Here is a 20,958-nt window from a genome sequence, read left to right on the forward strand (position 1 = left end):
ATAATCATAGACAACTGCCTTTATTTATTTATTTAAAGCCACTGCCCCTCTAAACTTCTGAGAGCAGAAATTTTCCTTGCCAACAACCGCTTTTCTGTCAGCTCCTACAATAGTCAGGACCAAAGGTTTGGCAATTAAAGTATTAACAGACCAAAAAAGGGAATGACTTTATTTTCTGTGGTGAACTCCCCACCACCTCCCAATGCTGGTCAATCTGAGCTTTTTTCCCCAGCAGAAAACTCTGAATATCATTGGTAAATATTCTTGACAATGACGACTGATAAATGGGTGGGCAGGTGCTGACTGTTGTGGGAGGTAATAGAAAGACAATTGACAGGAAGGAAAAAATTCTCATTCTATTACACTCCCCAATAGTCAGAACCAATAGAAGGCAGCCAAACAGGACTTCACAAGGTGGAATTTACTGCAGCCTGAAGGTCCCTCCATCCAAAGGCTGCATCCACCCTGTTGTGCTTTATGACGATAGGAACTGAAACCCACATGGCCGGCTGTAATCTCTTTTCCACTGAAGCGGCAACTGTTGTTAAATGAGCCCAAATCAGACTTGAAGGTGGGTCTTATGAGCTCTCTTATGAGCTTCAGTAGTGCAGCAACTCGTTTGCCTAGACGGATGCGGTAGTAACAGATAATCCCTTACCTGTCTTGCAGAGAACAAACAGCTGTCTGGACTTCCTGAAAATTATGGTCCTTTCCAAATAAAATTTCAAAGCTCTCACAAAATCCAAAGCGTGAAGTTTCACCTACTTTTGGAGAACTGGTTTCGGATACAAGGCAGCGAGGAGAATTTCCTGGTTAATATGAAAAGTCAAATTAACTTTAGATACAAAACTAGGAACCATTCTCAAAAACACTGTATTTGGAAAGAACAGAAAAAAAGGAGGTACTAGGGCTAAGATCTATAATTCACAGATCCTTCAAGGCAACCAAAAAGACTACAAAGTCAGGCAGAGCATTAGGTATGTAATATTCAGTGTAGTGGCTACGAAAAACCTCACCACAGTGGTTTAATAGTACTTTGCCTCTAAATACTGCAAACAGCTGCCACAGGAAACCCTTAGTGTACCCAGTTAAACCCAAATCCCGGCCCTGGAACAGAAAACCAATCACATTTGACAGATGCCTTAATTGCTCAAACTACCTTTTTTCCCCCCACAAAACAGAGCAAACTTTTCCCAAATAAAACAGGCCCTGCTGGTGGAGGGCTTTCTGGCAGCTAACATATCTGATAGAACTCTGTTCAAATAACCATTCCACTAGAGGGTTTTCCTTTTAACTACCAGGCTGCCAGTTTGAAAAACCGTGCGTTTGGGTGCTGTAGTGGGCCTTCTGTGATGATGTCTGCCAGATCTAGCACCCCCGAATTCTCCAGACACACACGTGTGTCAGATCTGGAAACCATATTCTCCTTGCCAAAAAAAGAGCCATGAGAATGACACCTACCAGAACTTTTCTGAGCAAAACTCACAAATGTAAAATAGACAGAAGTGATCTCTGCCAGGTTTGGACAAGAATATACATGGCTAAAGTCCTGTCATCTTTGTGACTGGAGAACTTTGGGATTGTCATCTTCTTTGCTGTAGCCATCAGTACAATGACCAGAATCCCACAAAGCATTCATAGCATCTTGAAAACCCCAACTCCCATTCCTCCCCTAGTCTGAGTTACTCTGCTCAGCAAATCCACTTGCATATTTAAGTGCTCTGGGATATTGATTACTGAGAGACTGACTGAATTTTTGCATTTAATTTTATTTAAATTTGATTTTCCACCTATGCAATTGCTCCTCAAAGCAGATTACAATAAATACCAAAATAAAACTCCATACAAATTCCATCCAGGACAATACTTTGCAGGTTTCCTTTAACATCTGAATGCTTCAGGTGCCCCCGTTTTACTGTCATCAGGTTGTCAAGCTTAAATGGTGTTTTATTCAGAAAAATAAGAAACTAAAGCTGTTTACTGTAACTGGTGTCTGAAGACAGCAGATAGCTAATCATATGAAGTCATCAGGAACGCTGCTTTCATGTCAGTGGTTTCAGGAGGAGGGACATCTCTTTCACTGACCAAGGCTTTTGAGAGGACTGCCCACCACCCAGCCTGTCAAGCTTGTGCATTCACAGTAATTGGAATTCATGGAGGCGTGCTCAGATTATTTCCTTTTGTTTGTCTGTAGACATTCACCAGTGAGGCGAGGACTTGCTTTGCTGGATAAGGTAATCTGATACTGCAAATCAAGCTTTTGGGAAAAGACCACTTTCAAACAAACAAGCACCATGAAGTCCCATTTGTGAAATATGGCCAAAGGCACTAACCTTTATCCCTAAAGCCATTAGATCCAGGATATATATGAATATTCCAAGTAGTCATGCTTTCCTGATTCCAGATCATGTCTTCTAAAAGCTTTACCAAATTAAGGAGTGTGCAATGCTTATTCCATTGGGTGCTAGATCCTCAGGTGTAGGAAGGGAACACTCTTCCCAGTTGACGATTCAACTACGCTCTTGCAAGGAAATGATTTAACTGTGAGAATAGCAACACAGCAACAAGATCATGGCCCATGTGAGGATGTTGAGCAGATACTAGAAGATAAACAGGCAACGAGTGTAACCTAGATTTTGGTAAAAACATCCTAGAACTGGAAGCCAAACCAAATGGTATGTTCCTGTACTAGAAATGCTGGATGCCCATAGCAAACCTTAGGTACTTCTAACGTACACATTTTTCTCTTTTTTTGTATTTCAAAACTCTTTCCAGTTCTAGCTCAAGGTATTTTACATTTTTAGGTATAATAAGTCCCTTCCCAAAGAGCTTACAAGTCTCCAGGTCAGAGTGCCAGAATTAAAAATGTCAGCGATTCCTTTCTAAAGTCTCTCACCCAAACAGATTTCTTCAGTCTTCTCAGAATGAGAATGAGTTGAAATATGCATGTCTCATCTGTGACCAAAAAAATAATTTTAATAAGTTCCTTAAAACTTCTGAGAAAGCAGGACGGGAATGATGGCCTGCATGTCCAAGAGCCTGCTGGATAGAATATGCTTAACTGAAATGGGTATTTTCTGAAGACAACAGATCACTAGTCATACACATGACTTACACTGCAAGTGGTGCACACAGAACGGACTTTGCTTTCAGAAAAAGGGTAAAAGTATTATTGGGGGGGGGGGGGGGCAGGTGTTACGTGGTAAGCTAAGAGTGAGCAGACACCCAGGTAAAGTTCTCCTTTGGACCAAGGCAAAATATCCTGTTTTATATATTTTGAATTGCAGATTAAGGGATTTAAACATGGCAATAAAGGTGCCTAAGAAATTTCTCTCTTTTTGGGCTGATCATACTGCTAAATCTCAGAGAAGCAACAGAAAAGCCTTTACAGAGAAAGGAGACATGGCAGAAAACCTGGCCTCAGATAAAGTATAAGCCTACCCCCTTCACCCCGGCAGAAACTGTTCAAGATGTTTTCGGAGAAGCTGGGGGCAGGGGAAAGTAGCAGAGCTGGTGGTGTCCATACAGGAGAATTCTTCTGGAGTGGATGAGGCAGTGACCTGTTGTTGAAGGACATAGAAAAACGAACTTCCCACAAAGAAGACTGGCCAATGTTACAGGTAAAATTGATGCCATTGAAAATTGAGGGTAACAGAAAGGCTGGTGGGATTTCCAGAGAGAAGAGGGCGCCCCATCTGGTGGCTCTTCCAGATGGGTCCCTGAAATGTTAGGCCTCTAACTACAAGATAATTGTGTTAAACTCAAGTGAGTTATCAGGCACTAGCACCTCCTCTGGGCCTGGGTGGGCACCCATATATTGGGCTCATGCAGCTTCACAAATACACAAACCTAAATTGAAGGGACTGATTCTCTATAAGCAACACACATCCTTTTTCCAAAATTTTTCGGTGGCATTTTGTGGCAGTTAAGAAGGCCCTGCAATAGGGAACCCAGACGGCCGCAGGAAACCTGCTCTCATTCTGAGGGCTCTGTTCTAATTTAATCTAATTCCCTTGAAAAGCTTTTCCTCTCAAGGACTTCATGGGCAAATGCAAAGGGAAGATTCATTATCTACCCTGATGATACTTCTGTGCCAGCACTCAGATCAATGGATAAGTTTGTCTTCACCATGGAGGTATCTGGTTGACTAGAACTATCCAGAGAGAAAGTGTCGCTGGGAGCTCACGCAGGCGAAGGCTGTTAAGCCCCAGAGAGCAGCATTCCCCCTGGATCAGGAGGGGCAAAGGAACTCATTTTCCTTGGTCACAGCCAGATGACATCATGGCTGCTCCCCCTGAAGTAACAACAGTTTCCACACATTACTTCATAAAAATTATTATATAAACATTTGCTACCAAACTCAAATCAAATAACTTTTATTGGCTGTATGACATGACATATATTACACAATAGTGCACATTATCTTTTAAATTACAGGTTTCCTATAGTTTAAGAACCACAGGTTTCTCAATTTAAAAAGGAAAGGAGCAAAAGGCAGTCTTGTTCAGCACAGCGATAACTCCATATTTCTCTCCCAGAAACTACACATTACAAACATTTTTTGGTAAATAAAATACTATCTGTGTACTCCACTACAGAGAATTAAATAGTTATTAGTAATTATTGTCTTAACAATTGAGAAGGGAGACTCAAAGTCTCATAACAGCAGATGAATCATCCAGCTTACCTTATAATCATTAATGTGTAGGAACTCATCAATGATAGCCCGAGACTTTCTCTCCATATCCTCAACTGTAAATGAAGGCTTATCTTGCTCTGGAGCTGACGGAGCATCTAGTTTGGCTGCTGAGGAAAAGGAAGATAATGGAACAAAGTACCACATCTGGTCACATTTGAGAGGAATAATATTTTTCTATTTATTCAATAGTGATGTATGCAAAATAGATTAAAAGAAAAAATATAACAGAAACCCATTAACCAGAAACCAGACAAAACCAAACAGTTGATCCATGACCTTAGATAAAATCTAAGAAAGAAAAAAGAGAAAACAAGCAAAGCGAAGTTGACAGAGAGAGAAAGTGAGAGCAACAAGTGCATAAGAGACACATTCAGAGCAGAGAGACATCAGCAAGCTGCTAGTTAAAACATATATAGGCAGTCTTAATGTGCTCTGGCCAAAGCATCATGAAAAGGATAGATTACTAAATAATTTATCTATATAATTTACTCCATTCTTGTGTTAGTCACTCTGAATGTCATGGTTCAAATGACATATTTGCATTGACTTTTCAGAACATTTACTGAATGACTGCATTTCCTTAGGGTCTACTCTCGGCAGACAACCAAAAATTGATCCTTAAGAAGCTTAATAGAGCACAAAATACAATTAAAATTGTTTACTTCCTATTTGTTGCTGCCTGACAATATGGCAAAAAGGACATATATTGCCATACTGAGGCAGGGCAATCTTTAGACAGCTGCCATACTGTAGGGATAAGCTGTCACCCTAAAAAGGAATGTGCAACCGAAAATACACAAGATGGAAATAAAGCAGTTTTAATCTGAATGCCTATAAGAATTACACTGAGGAGAAGCTGCTATTATTCTTCCTATCAAGCAATCTGTCTTCACCTTACAATGTAGCTGGTACCACTGGACCCAAATTTGCTAGCCTGTGGCCCTGACAAACTTTGTATCCAATCATGAGGTACAATCCCATTCTCTAGAAGTCTTCCAGCCCATGCTATCATCCATGTGAGAATCTGCATACACGTACCAGCTAAGAAGTCGTATCGGAAGCTTACCAATCCTATGCCAGTAGATTGTGGTAAACTCCCATGAACTGATCAGAAGCGAGAATGTGATGGATAATATTCAGAAATAAACAGATTCTTTTGAATTACAGGTGCTTGCCGAGTAACCAAAGTTCTTGTATCATTATAAACTTTCAATTTTATTTAAAAGTTCAGAAATTGTATAAATGTATAGGCTCCAAATTTATCGTTGTGGCAAGTCTGTATTTTGGACATTAAGCTCCAAATCTATCACTGTGGCAAGTCCATATTTTAAACAGTATGGTCCCCCGACATGGCCATGTTTCGCCTGTCGGCTTCTTCGGGAGGGACTCAGCTGTTAAGATCAAAAGATAAAAATTAGGCCAAACACAGAGGAGACTTTAATAAACATGATAGAACACTGTAAAATATTACAATCAATATGATTTTCTGAATCATATGCATACTTTGGAAGTCTTGATGAAGAATGGACCGATTTTGGGCTCCACATACTTCTCATACTCACAGGCTGATGCAATACCAAGTGTGAAAAAATGTGCGTCAAACCTGGTCGCACGCTTTTTCAGCACTTTAGGGATAAAATTGTACGTCCCTAGCATCGGGCGCCCAGGATATGAGTGTCCGTTTTCCTTACCTGACCGCCAAGAGTTTTTTTTTTCATGCTGCTTCCTGTGGCTCCTCCTACTTGGTATCGGGACAATACTAAGTAGGAGGAACCACAGAAAAGCAATATTTTGGGCTTTTTTGTGGCGGCTTGGAGTGCATGAAGTTCTAACAGCTCCGTGCTGGCGTTAAGTTTTGCATGTTGGGCGCACAGTGTTTTTTTTTTTGCATCGGGGTAATAGCTAATAGCTTCATCTATATGGCATTTATATGTGATGAGTGCTATTAGCTATGCGCTGATTTGGACGTGCGTTTTGGACATGGTAATCCCATTATTGCATGTGGAGTTATTGTAGCGCGTCCAAAACACGTGCCCAACCCTGCAGCAAGCTGTACGCTAGGCTGAGCGTACTGTATTGCATTGGCCTGATAGTATTTTGCACCCAAAACTTTTCATGAAGCTCAAGCCTAAGCTTCATTCCTAGCTCCCTGCTCATCCCAGCCTGCTTCATTAACTTTGGAGTACTTGCCCTTGCAGGCCAAGCCATTTGCTCCTGTCCCCTACCTGCATAGCCAACAGAACTTCTCTAAGCACTGGGTCCGCTGACTGTTAACCTGTTTGCCTGCTAGAGCTCCAGCTGCCTACTGTCTGTGGCAAGATTGGATTCTGATTCCTCAGGACAACCACACGCTTGCAGCAGAGTGTGAGAGAGCCTGAGACCATTCCCGAGATGTCTTCATACACTCCTGATCACCATAAGATAAAGTAGTAATTTAGCCAGTTTAAGTGAGGTAAGTTAATTGGCATGATGTTTGAGAGGTAAGTTAACTCTGGGTTAGACACAGGTCTTTCATTAACTTTTTATTTCTTTTTTAAACAAGAGTGATTCTCTCTGTTAAATGAAACAAACTAGTAACTCTTGTAGATAAAGCACTGCCTGCATTATGCTGCTTGTGAAGAAGTATCCCTGAAAACCCTCCTTAACCAGTGCTGGACTAAGCATCTAGACTGGTCCACCTAAAACGTCAGACATGCAGGTAGCTCTGTTGGTAAGTCCCCTGAGAATAGGAATAGGGGCGAAAGCTCAGACAGGCCCGGGTCTTCAGGAGAAGGCAGCTCCTGACATCTCTCTGTACTGAATTTGAATCCTACATGCAACTGCTGAAGGTACTGTTAATTGTGATTACTGCTGAAGTTAATCAATTTATGCTGATGTTCCTTGTATACTATAAATAAAAGTCCTTAAAGAAAGCCTTGAGCACTCATTACTGTGCCACACTACTATAATAAAAATGATCATTCATCTCAAGAAAGATATAGACATTCTGTTCTCTTTACATGAACTTGGACATTCTATCTGATTTAAATGTCAGATAAACCATGTAGTTATTTACAGATTGGGGGCATATCCAGTATATTAAGAATTAATCAGAATTAATTACACTTTAAATGTTTGGATATTGATAGCAGGCATAATTATGCTTTCCAGAGGCAGGCAAATAAAGCATTGGTTTTAAAAGTTTGTCTAAAGAAAAACAGACAAGTAATTATAGTAGTGTGGAATGAGTTGCTTAGAGAAGCAGCTAGATTTATGTCTTTCAGTTAACTTGCAGAAAGACTTCAAGATTGAATTTTTCCCAAGTTCTTTCAAAATGAAAGCAATATATATATTTTAAAGCATGCTGTTCACTTTATGAAATGGTCTCTGAGACTTGGAAACTGTCTAATTAAATCTGGCCATATGGTTTGGTGTTCTAATGAGAGAAGTGATAATCTCAATTTTTATACTTGATTTCTAAAATGGTATTTGAAAACATTTAAATTGGATGTCAAGTTTTGTTACCTGGAAAATCAGGTGTGGATTGATGACTGTCAATGTAATTTTCAAAGCATTTTAAATAAGCTTGTTTTGTTAATGCATCACTATTACATGAATGATAAGGCAATTAAAATTTTAAATCAAATGAATGCAGAGCTTGAGAGGTTAAACAACAGAAAGAGGAATATCTTTGGGTAAGGCACAACTAGAAGAGTTGTGCTCACTGCTGGCTAATGTCCAAAATTTGTTTGAGACAGTACAATAGCAATCTTTCGAACAAACATTATATATAGACATTAAAATCATCTTCGAGCAATGTTCCCTCAAAATTTTGAGGGACTGCATCTGCAAACATTTTCTTTTTATATAACTTTTTATAAGCCAAGTTCAAATTTGTGCGCTCTGAGCCAGCATAATGCAAATATCAGGATTTCTTGTGTGCACTATGTTTTGCTGTATGTGCAGGGTTCACAACCTCTATGCACATGCATATGTGCACAGTTGAGAGGGAACAGTGTGAGGGAACAGTGTGAGGGCATTGCCTGGTAGAAACTTAAATGTTTTAAAACACTCTGTACTCAGAGTGGAGCAGAGAGTTCTGTAGGCAGAATAATTTCTCCCAAGTTGAAAGAAAGCCTGCTAGATTTAGACTTTCCAATCTGAAGTCTGCTGCAGATTTTCTATCCCTCTAAATTTAAGAGTGACCTCCCGCTGAAGAGGTAGATTGTGCCAAAGAAAAGAAGAGAGGGAGAAATCACCCAGAGCCTGATAATACGAACCAACAACTGCCAAAGGAGAGGGCTCAAGGACAAAAACTCTTTCCTTTCCAGAAAAGGAACAGAAGGGTGTCATTTACTGGGGAGCACTCCTGTTGACATTTTGAAAATTATTTAAGAAAATAAAAATGAAGGCTCTCATAATGCCTTTCCAAAGGGATGGTGGTCTCAATATCCATGAACACTTTAGAAAGCTTCATAATATTTCCATACTTTGGAATACGTGAGTGAGATATTATGGAACTGATCCCATGGACCTATGAAGATAGCTGTCAGAGGTTTGTTACAGATCTAAAAAAGAATATCCAGCAAAGCTTGGCCTCTTTTGAACATGAGCTTAAGAAGCTCTATGGCCTATATGTCAATTCCATGTGCCAAACAGGCTGCAATATAGAATGAGCTGTGCAAAAGACCGGAGCTCTTGTGAATACGCATATAAATTAATGCAACTATTTTTCCAGAGGGAGCCAACAAAAGACGAGAGAGAACATGGCGAGTTTAAGGAGTTATTCTTTGAAATCTTGCCAGCTTCCTCTAAGGATTATTTTGTTGAGAGAAGGCAGGAGCCCCTCTCCTCTATGATGAACATGGAAAGAAAATTATGAGACTTTTTCTAAAAGCAGGAGTAGCGATAAGAAACTGCCGACCAACAAACAGCCGTCAGTGATGTTAAAAGCTCTCATTTGCCTTTAGAACAGGATTCTAATAATCTTGGCTCCCAAAATAAGACTGGCACTGAGGGGCAAGCTGGAGCTTCTGAAAAAGAGAATGTCCAAGCTTAAGGTCAGTGGTTTAATAAAAACTGAAACTGGAAAAGGAGGGGGAGGGGGCAAAATAATAAGTCAAAGCTTCTTGAGGTCAAGCTAGGAGAAATCCAAGCTGTGCTTTGAATTTAACTGCAAAAATTGCTGCCACACTTGCTCTCACTGACAAAGGCCTAGCCAAAGAGGCCAAGACTTTGTGCAGCAAAGAGCCAAGCAATTCAAAGGTAGAAAGGTCCAGATACCTTTCACCTTCTGATGATGAGGAATAACTAAATGATTCTTTACCTTTTTCACAGATATCAACTTCCAGTGTACAGCAAATTGGAACTGGCTACTCCAACACAGCTGCAGGTGGAAACACCTCAGAGTAAGAGTACTGTCCCAACTTTAGACTCTTATCAGGAAGTATAAATATTTTGGGGCAAGTTTAAGTATCTGGGATATACATACACTACTCCAGTTAAATTGCAGGTTGTGTTCCCCTGTAAGGCCCTTGTTCATTCAGCTTCAGAAATCATACTGATTACCCATAGCCTCTTTCAGAGGCTGAATGCTTCTGTAGAGGGGAGAGTTACTAGCAGGGTAACTTCCTGTGACCAATCCCTAATTGCTTATGGGGACAGTCGATTAAAACCACTGGTAAGGTGGACAGAATGGACATGTTTTGTAGATTTTGTAGATTCTTAAGAAAGTGTTTAATGAGGAATGTATTTTTGTTCCAACTATTCCAACTCTCATCAATGATTTGCTTAGAGAGCTACACAACAGTATCAATAACCTTGTGAATGGTCAGATTCCCACTTGCTGATATCATACACTTCATGCTAAATATATTTTATTTTGATTTTCACTAAGTCATATGTTAAGTAAAACATATTTACTCATTTTATTCATATCTGATTTTTTATTATATTTTTTAGTATATTTATCAATAGTTACACATTTTCACTTATGATGCCACACTTATTTTAGTGCCCAGGTCCAGCATATGATGGCCTAACTTCAAATTTATGATTATATTAAAGAATAGTTCTTGGATGTTTCTGTTCTTATTTACTTTATTCATTTTTGCATTAATAAGCAATGATATGAAAAAATTATTTTAGCTTGTGCTACTCTTAGATCAATTTGCAGAATTATATTTACTAGTTAGGTTTAAAAGGTAACACGTCCCTTGCAGTTCATTACATCTTAAAAGGTAGAATTGTAGGGATAAGCCAGTCACCCTAAAAAGGAGTGTGCAACTGAACAAAACTGAGTACAGGCCTGAGCAACACAAATCGTAAATTGAGCTACATGATGTACTGTGTATAATTCTGGTCGTCGCATCTCAAAAATAGTACAGAGAAGGGTGACCAAAATGTTAAAGAGCTCCCCTATAAAGAAAGGCTAAAGAGGTTAAGGCTGTTCAGCTTGGAGAAGAGATGGCTGAGTGTGAGTGTGTATGGGGGGGATATGATAGAGATCTACAAAAGCATGGGAACTAGAATGGGTAAATGTGAATCGGTTATTTACTCTTTCAGATAATAAAAAGTCTAGGGGACACTCCATGAAGTTAGCAGGTAGCACATTTAAAACAAATTGGAGAACATTCTTTTTACACTAAACACACAATTAAGCTCTGAAATTCATTACCAGACGATGTGGTTAAGGCAGTTAGCTTAGCTGGGTTTAAAAAAGGTTTGGACAAGTTCCTGGAGGAGAAGTCTATAAATTGCTATTAGTCAAGGTCACTTAGGGAATAGCCACTGCTTATTACCAGCATTAGTAGCATAGGATCTATTTAATGTTTGGGTACTTGCCAGGTACTTGTATACTGGACTGGCCACTGTTGGAAACAGGATGCTGGGCTTGATGGACCCTCGGTCTGACCCAGTATGACAACTTCTTATGGCCCCTGCAGTTTTAACGTGAATGCCTATAAGAATTACACCGAGGAGAAGCTGTTGCTATTGTTCTTCATATCAAGCAATGTGTTTTCACCTTACAATTTAGCCGGTACCGCTGGACACAAATTTGCTAGCCTGTGGCCTTGACAACTTTGTATCCAGTCATGAGGCACAATTCCTCTCTCCAGATGTCTTCCAGCCCACGTTACCATCCAGCTAAGAAGAAATCATATTGGAAGCCCACCAATCTTATGCCAGTAGACTGTGGTAAACTCCAATCAATATCGACTTTTGGATCATATGCATACATATGAAGTCCTGGTAAAGAAAAGACTTAGGATTTACAGGTTTTGGGCTCCACTTACTTCACACACACAGGACTTTGCACCTAAGACACTTCACAAAGCTCAAAGCTCCCTGCCCAGCCCAGCTCTGCTCCATTAACTTTGAAGAACTTGCCAATCTCATCTTCGTCCAAGCCCTTGCAGGCCAAGCCGATCTTCATTCCTGTTCCCTGCCTGGAAAGCTTAGAGAGCTTCCGTAAGCACTGGGTCCACTGCCCTATGACTTCTAACCTGTGATTTGCCTGCCAGAGGTCCAGCTGGCTACCCTCTGAGCTAAGACAGAACCCTGATTCTTCAAAAGGATGACCCAAAGGCAGTGGAGAGCCTGAGACTGTTCCCAAGATGTCTCCATGCATGCCTGATCAGGAACGATACACTGGCAAATTACTATTTTAAGTGGGATAGTTAATTGGCAATGTGTTCAAGAAGTGCATGTTAACTTTGGGCTAGACACAAGTCTTTTCATAATCTTTGTAACAGTAGTGATTTACTCTGTTAAACCAAACTTAAAATATCTGTTGTACATTTTATGCTGCTTTAATAAAACTATCCACCTGAAGAAAGGTATGGACATTCTGCTCTCTTTACTTGAACTTGGACCTTACTTTATCAAATTTAAATGTCAGATAAACCATGCAAGACTAATTATCCCTTACAGTACATGCACACACTGTTTAGAAAATTGTGCTCAAATGTCAAACGAGAACCAAGTTGAAGCAGAGAACAGAATGACAACTGAATGCAGAAAGCACAGCAAGACTGAAAAAAGAAAACAAACAAATAATCAAAGAGGTCGTCGTAGAAGAGATGAAATGGGAAGGTAAAGAGTTTACAGTGGCAGAAGAGGACTTGAAAAGAGTAGAAAACAAAAGATTCCATGAGAATATAAGTTGAGAAACAGTTGTGGATTAATTGTAAAACATTCAAATTCATTCTTTTACATGTATATATAAATAACCTTTCTTCCTGTCATTTCTGACAGGCACTTATGCTAGTATACAGAATAAATAAGCAGTAGTGCACAAAATATTTACAGGAGCAATCTAGGCATTAAAATTTGCTTGATATGAGCAGATTCTAAAGCACCATAACAATGAAAATACACTACACATGCAACCTCCTTAAGGGTAAATTGAATGATAGCTTTTAAAGGAAAAAGGACCAATATCACTATCATCTAATGGCAGTTGGATAAACAGATATAGGGCGATAGTGATTTACATTTTGGGCAAAAGTATGGCCAAAACTTGATAAAAGCTTATGTTTGCTATTACTGCTCAAAAAATCAAAAAAGAATTTAATCAGTTTCAGGAAGGGAAAAATAAAGAATAGAAGCAAAATCTTGTGCATAAAATGCATCTCCTTTCCCCAGTCTTTTACTTTATAACTCTTTACAGCTTTGAAAACAAACACTTGACCTTCTATTTACTTGTATATTCGGGCAACATCCTCCTTGACTTATTCTGCACTTAGTTTATTTTACTTAACTCATGATTAATCGCATCTCTTATGTTACTAAACCAATGCGAAGTACAATTAAACCTGAAGAAGGGAGCGTATGTAGCTCTCCAAAGCAAATCAGAAATAAAAGTATTAAGTAAGTCCAATAAAAAGGTATCACCTACAATTGGTTTTGGACCTTTATTTCTAAGCTTCTAAATGCACTAACATGTCAACCACACTAATTCATTCAAAATTGTGCAAGCAAACTGATTTTCAGGTTGTTTGTTCTTTTTTGCTCAAAGCCTAAACAAAACCTTTTTTTGTTCACTGCAGCTTTTTTTTTTCTGATAAACTATTTAGTTTATTAGCTGTGTTTTGTGATTGGTTAGTGACCCAGATAAGAGACTGCAATAGGATCCCGGTATTTTAAGTAAATGGTTTGTGAATGCTTTTCTGTGACCTCATATTGTTGAGAGGTCACAGTGTCCCCTGAATCCCTCATGGAGTAGCGCCTATGGGTAGGGTACTTGCACAGAGGCAAGCAGAAACCCACTTGGTCTATAGGAGGTTGCCAGGATAGGGACACACCTGTGCAGGAGAGGCTTGTGCAGTGCTTACTGGGACCCTCAAGTAGCCAAGGGTTTAACCCCTTGCAGGCAGTGGTGAAAGCATGAGGGGAAATGGAAGGGTGTGGATATATGAGTTGGGTATAGGTGGTATATGTGTGTATGGGGTATGTGAGACTGTGTGTGTGTATGTATGTGTGGGGAACAGGGCTGTCTTTAGTGTGGATGTTTTCAGGAGGATGGTATAGAGTTGTGTTGTGTTTGTAGGTTATCTGGATGTGTGTGGGGTGAGAGGAATTTGTGGAGGGATTGTGGAGGATAATGTTTGGGTAGTATAGCTATGATATGGTTGTGAGGGTGTATGCAGAAGATATATTTAAATTGGATGTGTGTGTTTGTACACATGCACATGGGGAAAATGTAAATGGTGTATATATGGGAAAGTGTAAATGTGTGTTTATGTCTGAGGGATGTGTTTATATATGGGGGGAGGGGTGTATTGAAAAGATGTCATTTATTTTCCCTGTCTGTGGGTAGATGTGGGTGTACAGGAGAGTGTGTGTGTGTAGGTATTGTAGGGATATGTGTGGTAGGTGCATATGCGAGTGTGTGAGAGATGTGCGTGTGTGTCGAATGCCTCTGTATAAGTCTTTGGTGAGTCCTCATTTTCAGGCCGTTACAGTACAGTGCGCTCTGGCGGAGCCACTGTGAAGCCCGTGTCTGGACGCGCATTTTCGATGCGCTAGCTTTACTCCTTATTCAGTAAGGGGTCGAAAACACGCGTCCAACGCCACCAAGACTAATAGCGCCCGCAACATGCAAATGCATGTTGATGGCCCTATTAGTTATTCCCGCACAATTCAGTAAGTCAAATGTGCAGCCAACCCGCACATTTTACTTTTAGAAATTAGCGCCTACCCAAAGGTAGGCGTTAATTTCTCTTGGCACCGGGAAAGTGTACAGAAAAGCAGTAAAAAGTGCTTTTTTGTACACCCTCCAACTTAATATCATGGCGATATTAAGTCAGAGGTTACAAAAGTAAAAAATAATTTAAAAAATAAAAAATTTAAAATCGTCCCGCAGCTTGAAAACCGGATGCTCAATTTTGCCAGCGTTCGGTTTCCGAACCCGTGGCTGTCAACGGGTTTGAGAACCAACGCCGGCAAAATTGTGTGTCGGCTGTCAATCTCTCTGACAGCCGCTGCTCTTGTCAAAAGAGAGGCGCTCTTTTTACCGCGGGCCCTCATTTAAATACTGAATCGCGCGCACAGGAGAGCTGAATTGGCCTGTTTGTGCACTGTGTACAATTCTGGTGTTTGGAATGGAGCATTGGTCAGCATTCTAACAATTAATTTCCCAGACAAAGCAATAGTGATTTTTCTGGAGGCTCTGTGCTCTGAATATATCAATTTGAGTGTCTTGCTTTTGAAACTCATTTGAGATTTTCAGATTTTCTTCCTGCAACACAAATCTGGTGAATTTCTAAACCTTTTTTGGAGAGTAATTGTGCCGACAGACAGACAGACAGACATCAAACCGTTTTACATAACTCTTTCCAACATTCCATATGTGGGAAAGCATAAAAAAGGAAGTTACTTGTTAGCAGTCACATTACCAGCTTCTGTCATTAACAGTTATATATTAAAGGAGCCTTAGTGTTCTCACCTGTCTCCTTGGCTTTGCTCCGATCCATCTCACCACTGCCCGTTATCTGTTTCACCGTCTCCAGCATCTCTCTTCGTTGTTCCTCTTGGGACTGATTGTCTAGCAGTTCCTTACTGCTGCTGCCCCGTAAGAATGTGCTTGAACGGGACGTGGAAGACTGCAGCGGTTTGTCATTCTTTTCCCTTCCTGTACTCCCACGACTAAAAATAAATAAATAAATAAATTTTGGTTTTCTTTTCATAGTTAATAATTTTTACTAATATATAGCACCTTTCATCTAAACAGGATCCTAACATGCTCTACAATCAAACAATAATGCAGACAATGGATGTGCATTACAGAGGTCTGTGAAAGCTTCAAAATGAATAAAGGAATCATGTTGGACCTATTGTCATCCAATTATAGCTGCACAAATTGAAGTATAGACAAATAAGAGACTTGTGCAAGACCCAGGCTGTAAAAGCAGAGATCAGAATTCATGTCCCAGGATCTCTCATGGTTGTACTAAGTACTAGATAAAACCTTTTTGGCAGTCCATCAACATAATCCCCTCATTTCATATTCATTCACCCTAAGGCGTGTCTCTTGGTCCTGGTCCTAACTGCCTTGCTATCCAGGGGCCTAGGGCTTGTGCCTTTTAGCAGGCATGGGGGAACCAAATAAGGAACCTGGAATCGTATTTTATCCTTCTCTTTGTGGGTGTTCTGCACTCACTGCAGCATCCTGCACAATGTTCCAAACAATCTTAGTATTAAAACCTACAACTTTATGGGATAAATATTGGAAATGATTTTTTAGGTTTTTTTTAATATTCTATTTTGCAGTACAAAATGGTTTATCATCTATGAGAGTAACTGTTTTCAGATTAGCAAAATATAAGCAAAAGCACATTTTATACACGTATATATAGATAGATACACACACAATTAATAAACTGAAAAACATAATAAAGAGAAAGTAAGACTCCCAATCTCCACTAAACAAAAATATAAATCTACAATCCTCTGGAATACCAAACCAAGCAATCTGCCAATGATTTGTTAGTAGTAATGGGAGATTCTTATCTGCTCAGCTTTGCAGTTTATCTGGTCCACTCTATCACCCTGTTGCATCCGCACTCCAGTTACTGCAGTGGCATTTGTAGAAGAAACAGCATGATGCAACTCCCAGCACAGCAGAGCTCTGAGCCAGAAAATCTGATCATCAGACCTAGTCAGAGAGGTTTGATCCGACTCTAAGAACTAAATTATACAGTGTACACGGTTTCCTTCTCCTGACAGAATATTAAGTTTTCTAACCTTTCTGCAAGTTTTACTTTGATTTGTATTGTTTCTATTAGTCTTCTTTCGCACTGGTTTTTCTTCACCTTAAGAACATAAGAATATGCCATACTGGGTCAGACCAAGGGTCCATCAAGCCCAGCATCCTGTTTCCAACAGTGGCCAATCCAGGCCATAAGAACCTGGCGAGTACCAAAAAACTAAGTCTATTCCATGTTACCGTGGCTAGTAATAGAGCGGTGGTTATTTATTTATTTATTTAAAAATGTTTATATACCGCCTTTACAATTCAAAGGAATTAATCAAAACGGTTTACAACCAAACATACATAATGGATAATTTTTTTTTTTTAAATAAAAATAAAAACGGTTTTCAACCGAACATACATGATAAACAAAATAAGAACAAAATAAAAACTAACATTAAAATAATAATACAATGAACATTTGTGCCCTACAGCATTAAACAGTGAATTGGGTTGAATCTATAGTATTATTTGTTATGGATATATCTGTTTGAAAAAAGTGGTGTCAATGTGGAAGATAAGTGAATGTTAATTTTGCAAGTTAGAGAGTAAACTGTATGCTTTCTGAAATAAGTAGGTTTTTAATGATTTTTTAAACTGTTGTGTGGAAGATATGAGGCGAAGAGAGTCTGGGAGTGAATTCCATAAAACAGGGCCGGCTACTGAAAAAGCCCTTTTTCTAGTTAATTCATGTTTGGCCAGTTTAATTGTGGGTACATCTAAAAGATTTTTGGAGAGAGATCTGAGTTGTCTGGGAGGTTTATATATGCGAAGATTAGTGTATAGCCAGGTAGATGAAATATTATAGATAAGCGAATGAATAATTGATAACACTTTGAACTGAATTCGGTTATTATCTAAGTAAACTTAATTAATAGCAGGTAATGGACTTCTCCTCCAAGAACTTATCCAATCCTTTTTTAAACACAGCTATACTAACTGCACTAACCACATCTTCTGGCAACAAATTCCAGAGTTTAATTGTGCGTTGAGTGAAAAAGAACTTTCTCCGATTAGTTTTAAATGTGCCACATGCTAACTTCATGGAGTGCCCCCTAGTCTTTCTATTATCCAAAAGAGTAAAAAACAGATTCACATCTACCCGTTCTAGACCTCTCATGATTTTAAACACCTCTATCATATCCCCCCTCAGTCGTCTCTTCTCTAAGCTGAACAGTCCTAACCTCTTCAGCCTTTCCTCATAGGGGAAATGTTCCATTCCCTTTATCATTTTGGATGCCCTTCTCTGTACCTTCTCCATCGCAATTATATCTTTTTTGAGATGCAGCGACCAGAATTGTACCTTCATTCTCTATGACTTCCTTCCTACAATTCTCATTTTACATTTTTAGTCAGTCTCCTTTTTAGCTACTTTTCTCTTTTATGGTCTCTCTACGACTGTAGGCCTCTCCCCTCTATAACCCTTTTCTTATCCTGCCTCTTTTGGTCTTTCCCTCCGTTTCCCAGGATCCCATAGACTTGGTCTTGTCCTCAGTCTCTTGCAGGTTGGCTTTCTTTTCCCGATACTGACATGAGCTCCTGCGCTGAGTAGGTTTTGAAACATGAAAGACTGGATGCTAAGTGTCAGGGCACTTTTGCTTGTTTAGCTACGAAAATCTCTATGAATCAGCTCTTGCGTCTTAGCAAGGACCTCAAGTTGTCCCAGACCCCTGATTTAACCAGCTCTACTATAAAATACTTGGGAAATAACAAATAAGTTAGGTAAACAAATGTTTACCTTTCTATTTGTTACTTTTTCTATTTATCCCTTACTGCTAGCTTAGTAAAGCCCAGTAATAACAGCAGCAACTTACCCAGGGCTGCAGCTGCAACTGATGAAATGTGCTGGATTGAGAATAATGAAACCTCAAATCTTTTGTTTATCCACAGCACAGATAAAACATGTGCATCCAACCCTGTTCTGGCCAGATTACCTCTAGGCAGAAAAGGGAAAACCAATCTCCATCCAATCTTTGAGCTCTCCATTGAGACTACCAACAAGTGTCAAACTGGTACCAACTATGATGGAGCCTTCTGATTTTTAGGGATGTGAATCATCGTTTCACTGGGAATGGGACAGAGTATCACCTCATGTTATACAGGTCAGTGAACAGCTTTCAAGCAGTAAAGACTTTGCGTCACTACAGATCAGACCCAGGTTAGAAAGAGTGACCAGGAATGAAAAGCTCTATAATCCCTGTGCCGATTCCTTTAGCTGTCAATTCTAAGCTGAAAGTCTCTGTATTCCTGTGCCAGTCCCTTCAGCCATCCAGTCCTAGAGGTTTTTTAAAACTCTGTACCAAATCCCAGGCTCATCCAGTGTTCGAGGTGAGAGGTTTTGAATCCTTGTGCTTATCCGCCAGTCCTAAAAGTAAAAGGCTCTGTAACCCAGGGCCAATCCACTGAGTTACCCAGTCCTAGAAAGATAAATCTGCATCTTTCAGTCACCTTCTGCAACTGTTTTCTAGTTTGCTTTTCTGCCATTTCAACTGCAGTTAGAAGACTGCTTTCCAAGCACCTGATATAGAAGAAGCTGATACATTTCTTTTTTTTTTTAATAAAGTGCATAGTGCAGGTACAAAAGTTTGTAAGCACTCTGAGGATAGGGGAAATCCCTACAGTAGCTGAATGAAACGTGCCTTGAGATACCAATGAAAAGGTGTGCACTAAATATATAAATATATATATACAACTAAAAATGTAAGTTCACTCAAAACATGGACATCATGTGCATTTAAGGACTATAAATTGTTGACACGGAAGGATGGCTCCACTCGTGTGTTCAATAGAGTTTGCCTACCTGGTTAAGGCCCTGCGAGAGTCAAAGTCAGAGGTTGCAGGTGAGGAAGACACAGTTGATGCTGGCTGTTGTAGTGCGGAGAATCTGTTTAAATTTGTAGCATTCGGTCGTAGGGAGTCTGCAAGAGATCAGAATATTCTCAGGAAGAGCAACAACATTCTGAGGGGCAAATATGACAGTGTTTTATGTCTATTCAAAGCATTTGCTAAACCACCCTTCCAAATTTCTTAGCAAGAGTAGAAAGATCCCCAAATTGCCAGTGAGGCACAGTAGTAGAATTTCATTTATACTGCAGTTTTGGAATTAAAAGGAAAATTGGTTCTTACCTGCTAATTTTCATTCCTGTAGCACCACGGATCAGTCCAGACTGCTGGGTCTTGCCTCCCTTCCAGCAGATGGAGACAGAGAAAAACTCTGAGCATATCCCCTCTTAGTCCTATGTGCAACCTGCATCTCCTCAGTATTAATATTACCAAATCAGAAAGAAAAATTTCAAGGCAAGAACAAGAAAGAAATAACCCCTCTATGTACATAATCAGATTGTGAGAAGGATATGGAGAAACCCATACCCCTAATTAATCTGCAGCAACTGGGCTGAAAAAAAAGAAGACTGAAGACGAGCGGACTCTCATGTAGAACCTTGTCCACTCCCAAGGGCTGGCATCTGGACTGATCCGTGGTACTACAGGAATGAAAATCAGTGGGTAAGAACCAAATTTCCTTTCCCTGTACATACCCAGATCAGTCTAGACTGCTGGGATGTACCAAAGCTTCCCTATCTGGGGTGAGATCTGGAGAGTCCCGCTCGAATGACAATGCTTCTCAAATCATCCACGCCAGGAACCTGCACGTCCAAACGATACTGTCTGGCAAAAGTACTCAAGGACTTCCATGTTGCTGCCCTGCGGATCTCTTGCGGCGAAACCAGCTGACACTCTGCCCAGGAAGCCGCCTGAGATCGGAACGAGTGGGCTTTCAAGCCATCAGGAACAGTTCGCCCCCGACAAATGTAAGCTTCTCCTCTTCCTACCCCCTTCTCTGGATTGACAAATAGTGAAAGTGATGCCCATTCCTCTCCCACCCACCTGCTACCTTCAGAAACCCCACCCTTGTGTCAGGATTGCAATATGCTCCTACCACGATCCAGGGAGATTTCAACATTGCTGTCAGCACAGCACAGCAGTCTCTTGCCCAGCCCCCACCAATCACATACAGCTACTTTGGATT

At 40.0% G+C, this 20,958-nt stretch overlaps 1 protein-coding gene across 8 annotated transcripts in view; it reads right to left on the minus strand.

Annotated features, from left to right (window-relative positions):
- Positions 1-20,958, minus strand: part of EIF4G3 (eukaryotic translation initiation factor 4 gamma 3) — a 523,222-nt gene that overhangs the window by 40,336 nt on the left and 461,928 nt on the right. For 7 of the 8 annotated variants that reach the window (XM_029579175.1, XM_029579173.1, XM_029579174.1 and 4 more), the window contains 3 exons: positions 19,732-19,849; positions 15,627-15,826; positions 4,688-4,806 (listed from right to left, as the gene is read on the minus strand). In XM_029579175.1, the coding sequence (XP_029435035.1) occupies positions 4,688-4,806; positions 15,627-15,826; positions 19,732-19,849 (437 nt within the window). The remainder of the gene's footprint in view (positions 1-4,687; positions 4,807-15,626; positions 15,827-19,731; positions 19,850-20,958) is intronic. The other variant, XM_029579172.1, reaches the window with a different exon arrangement.

The sequence above is a fragment of the Rhinatrema bivittatum genome, chromosome 15, assembly GCF_901001135.1.
Source record: "Rhinatrema bivittatum chromosome 15, aRhiBiv1.1, whole genome shotgun sequence".
Taxonomy (NCBI): Eukaryota; Metazoa; Chordata; class Amphibia; order Gymnophiona; family Rhinatrematidae; genus Rhinatrema; species Rhinatrema bivittatum.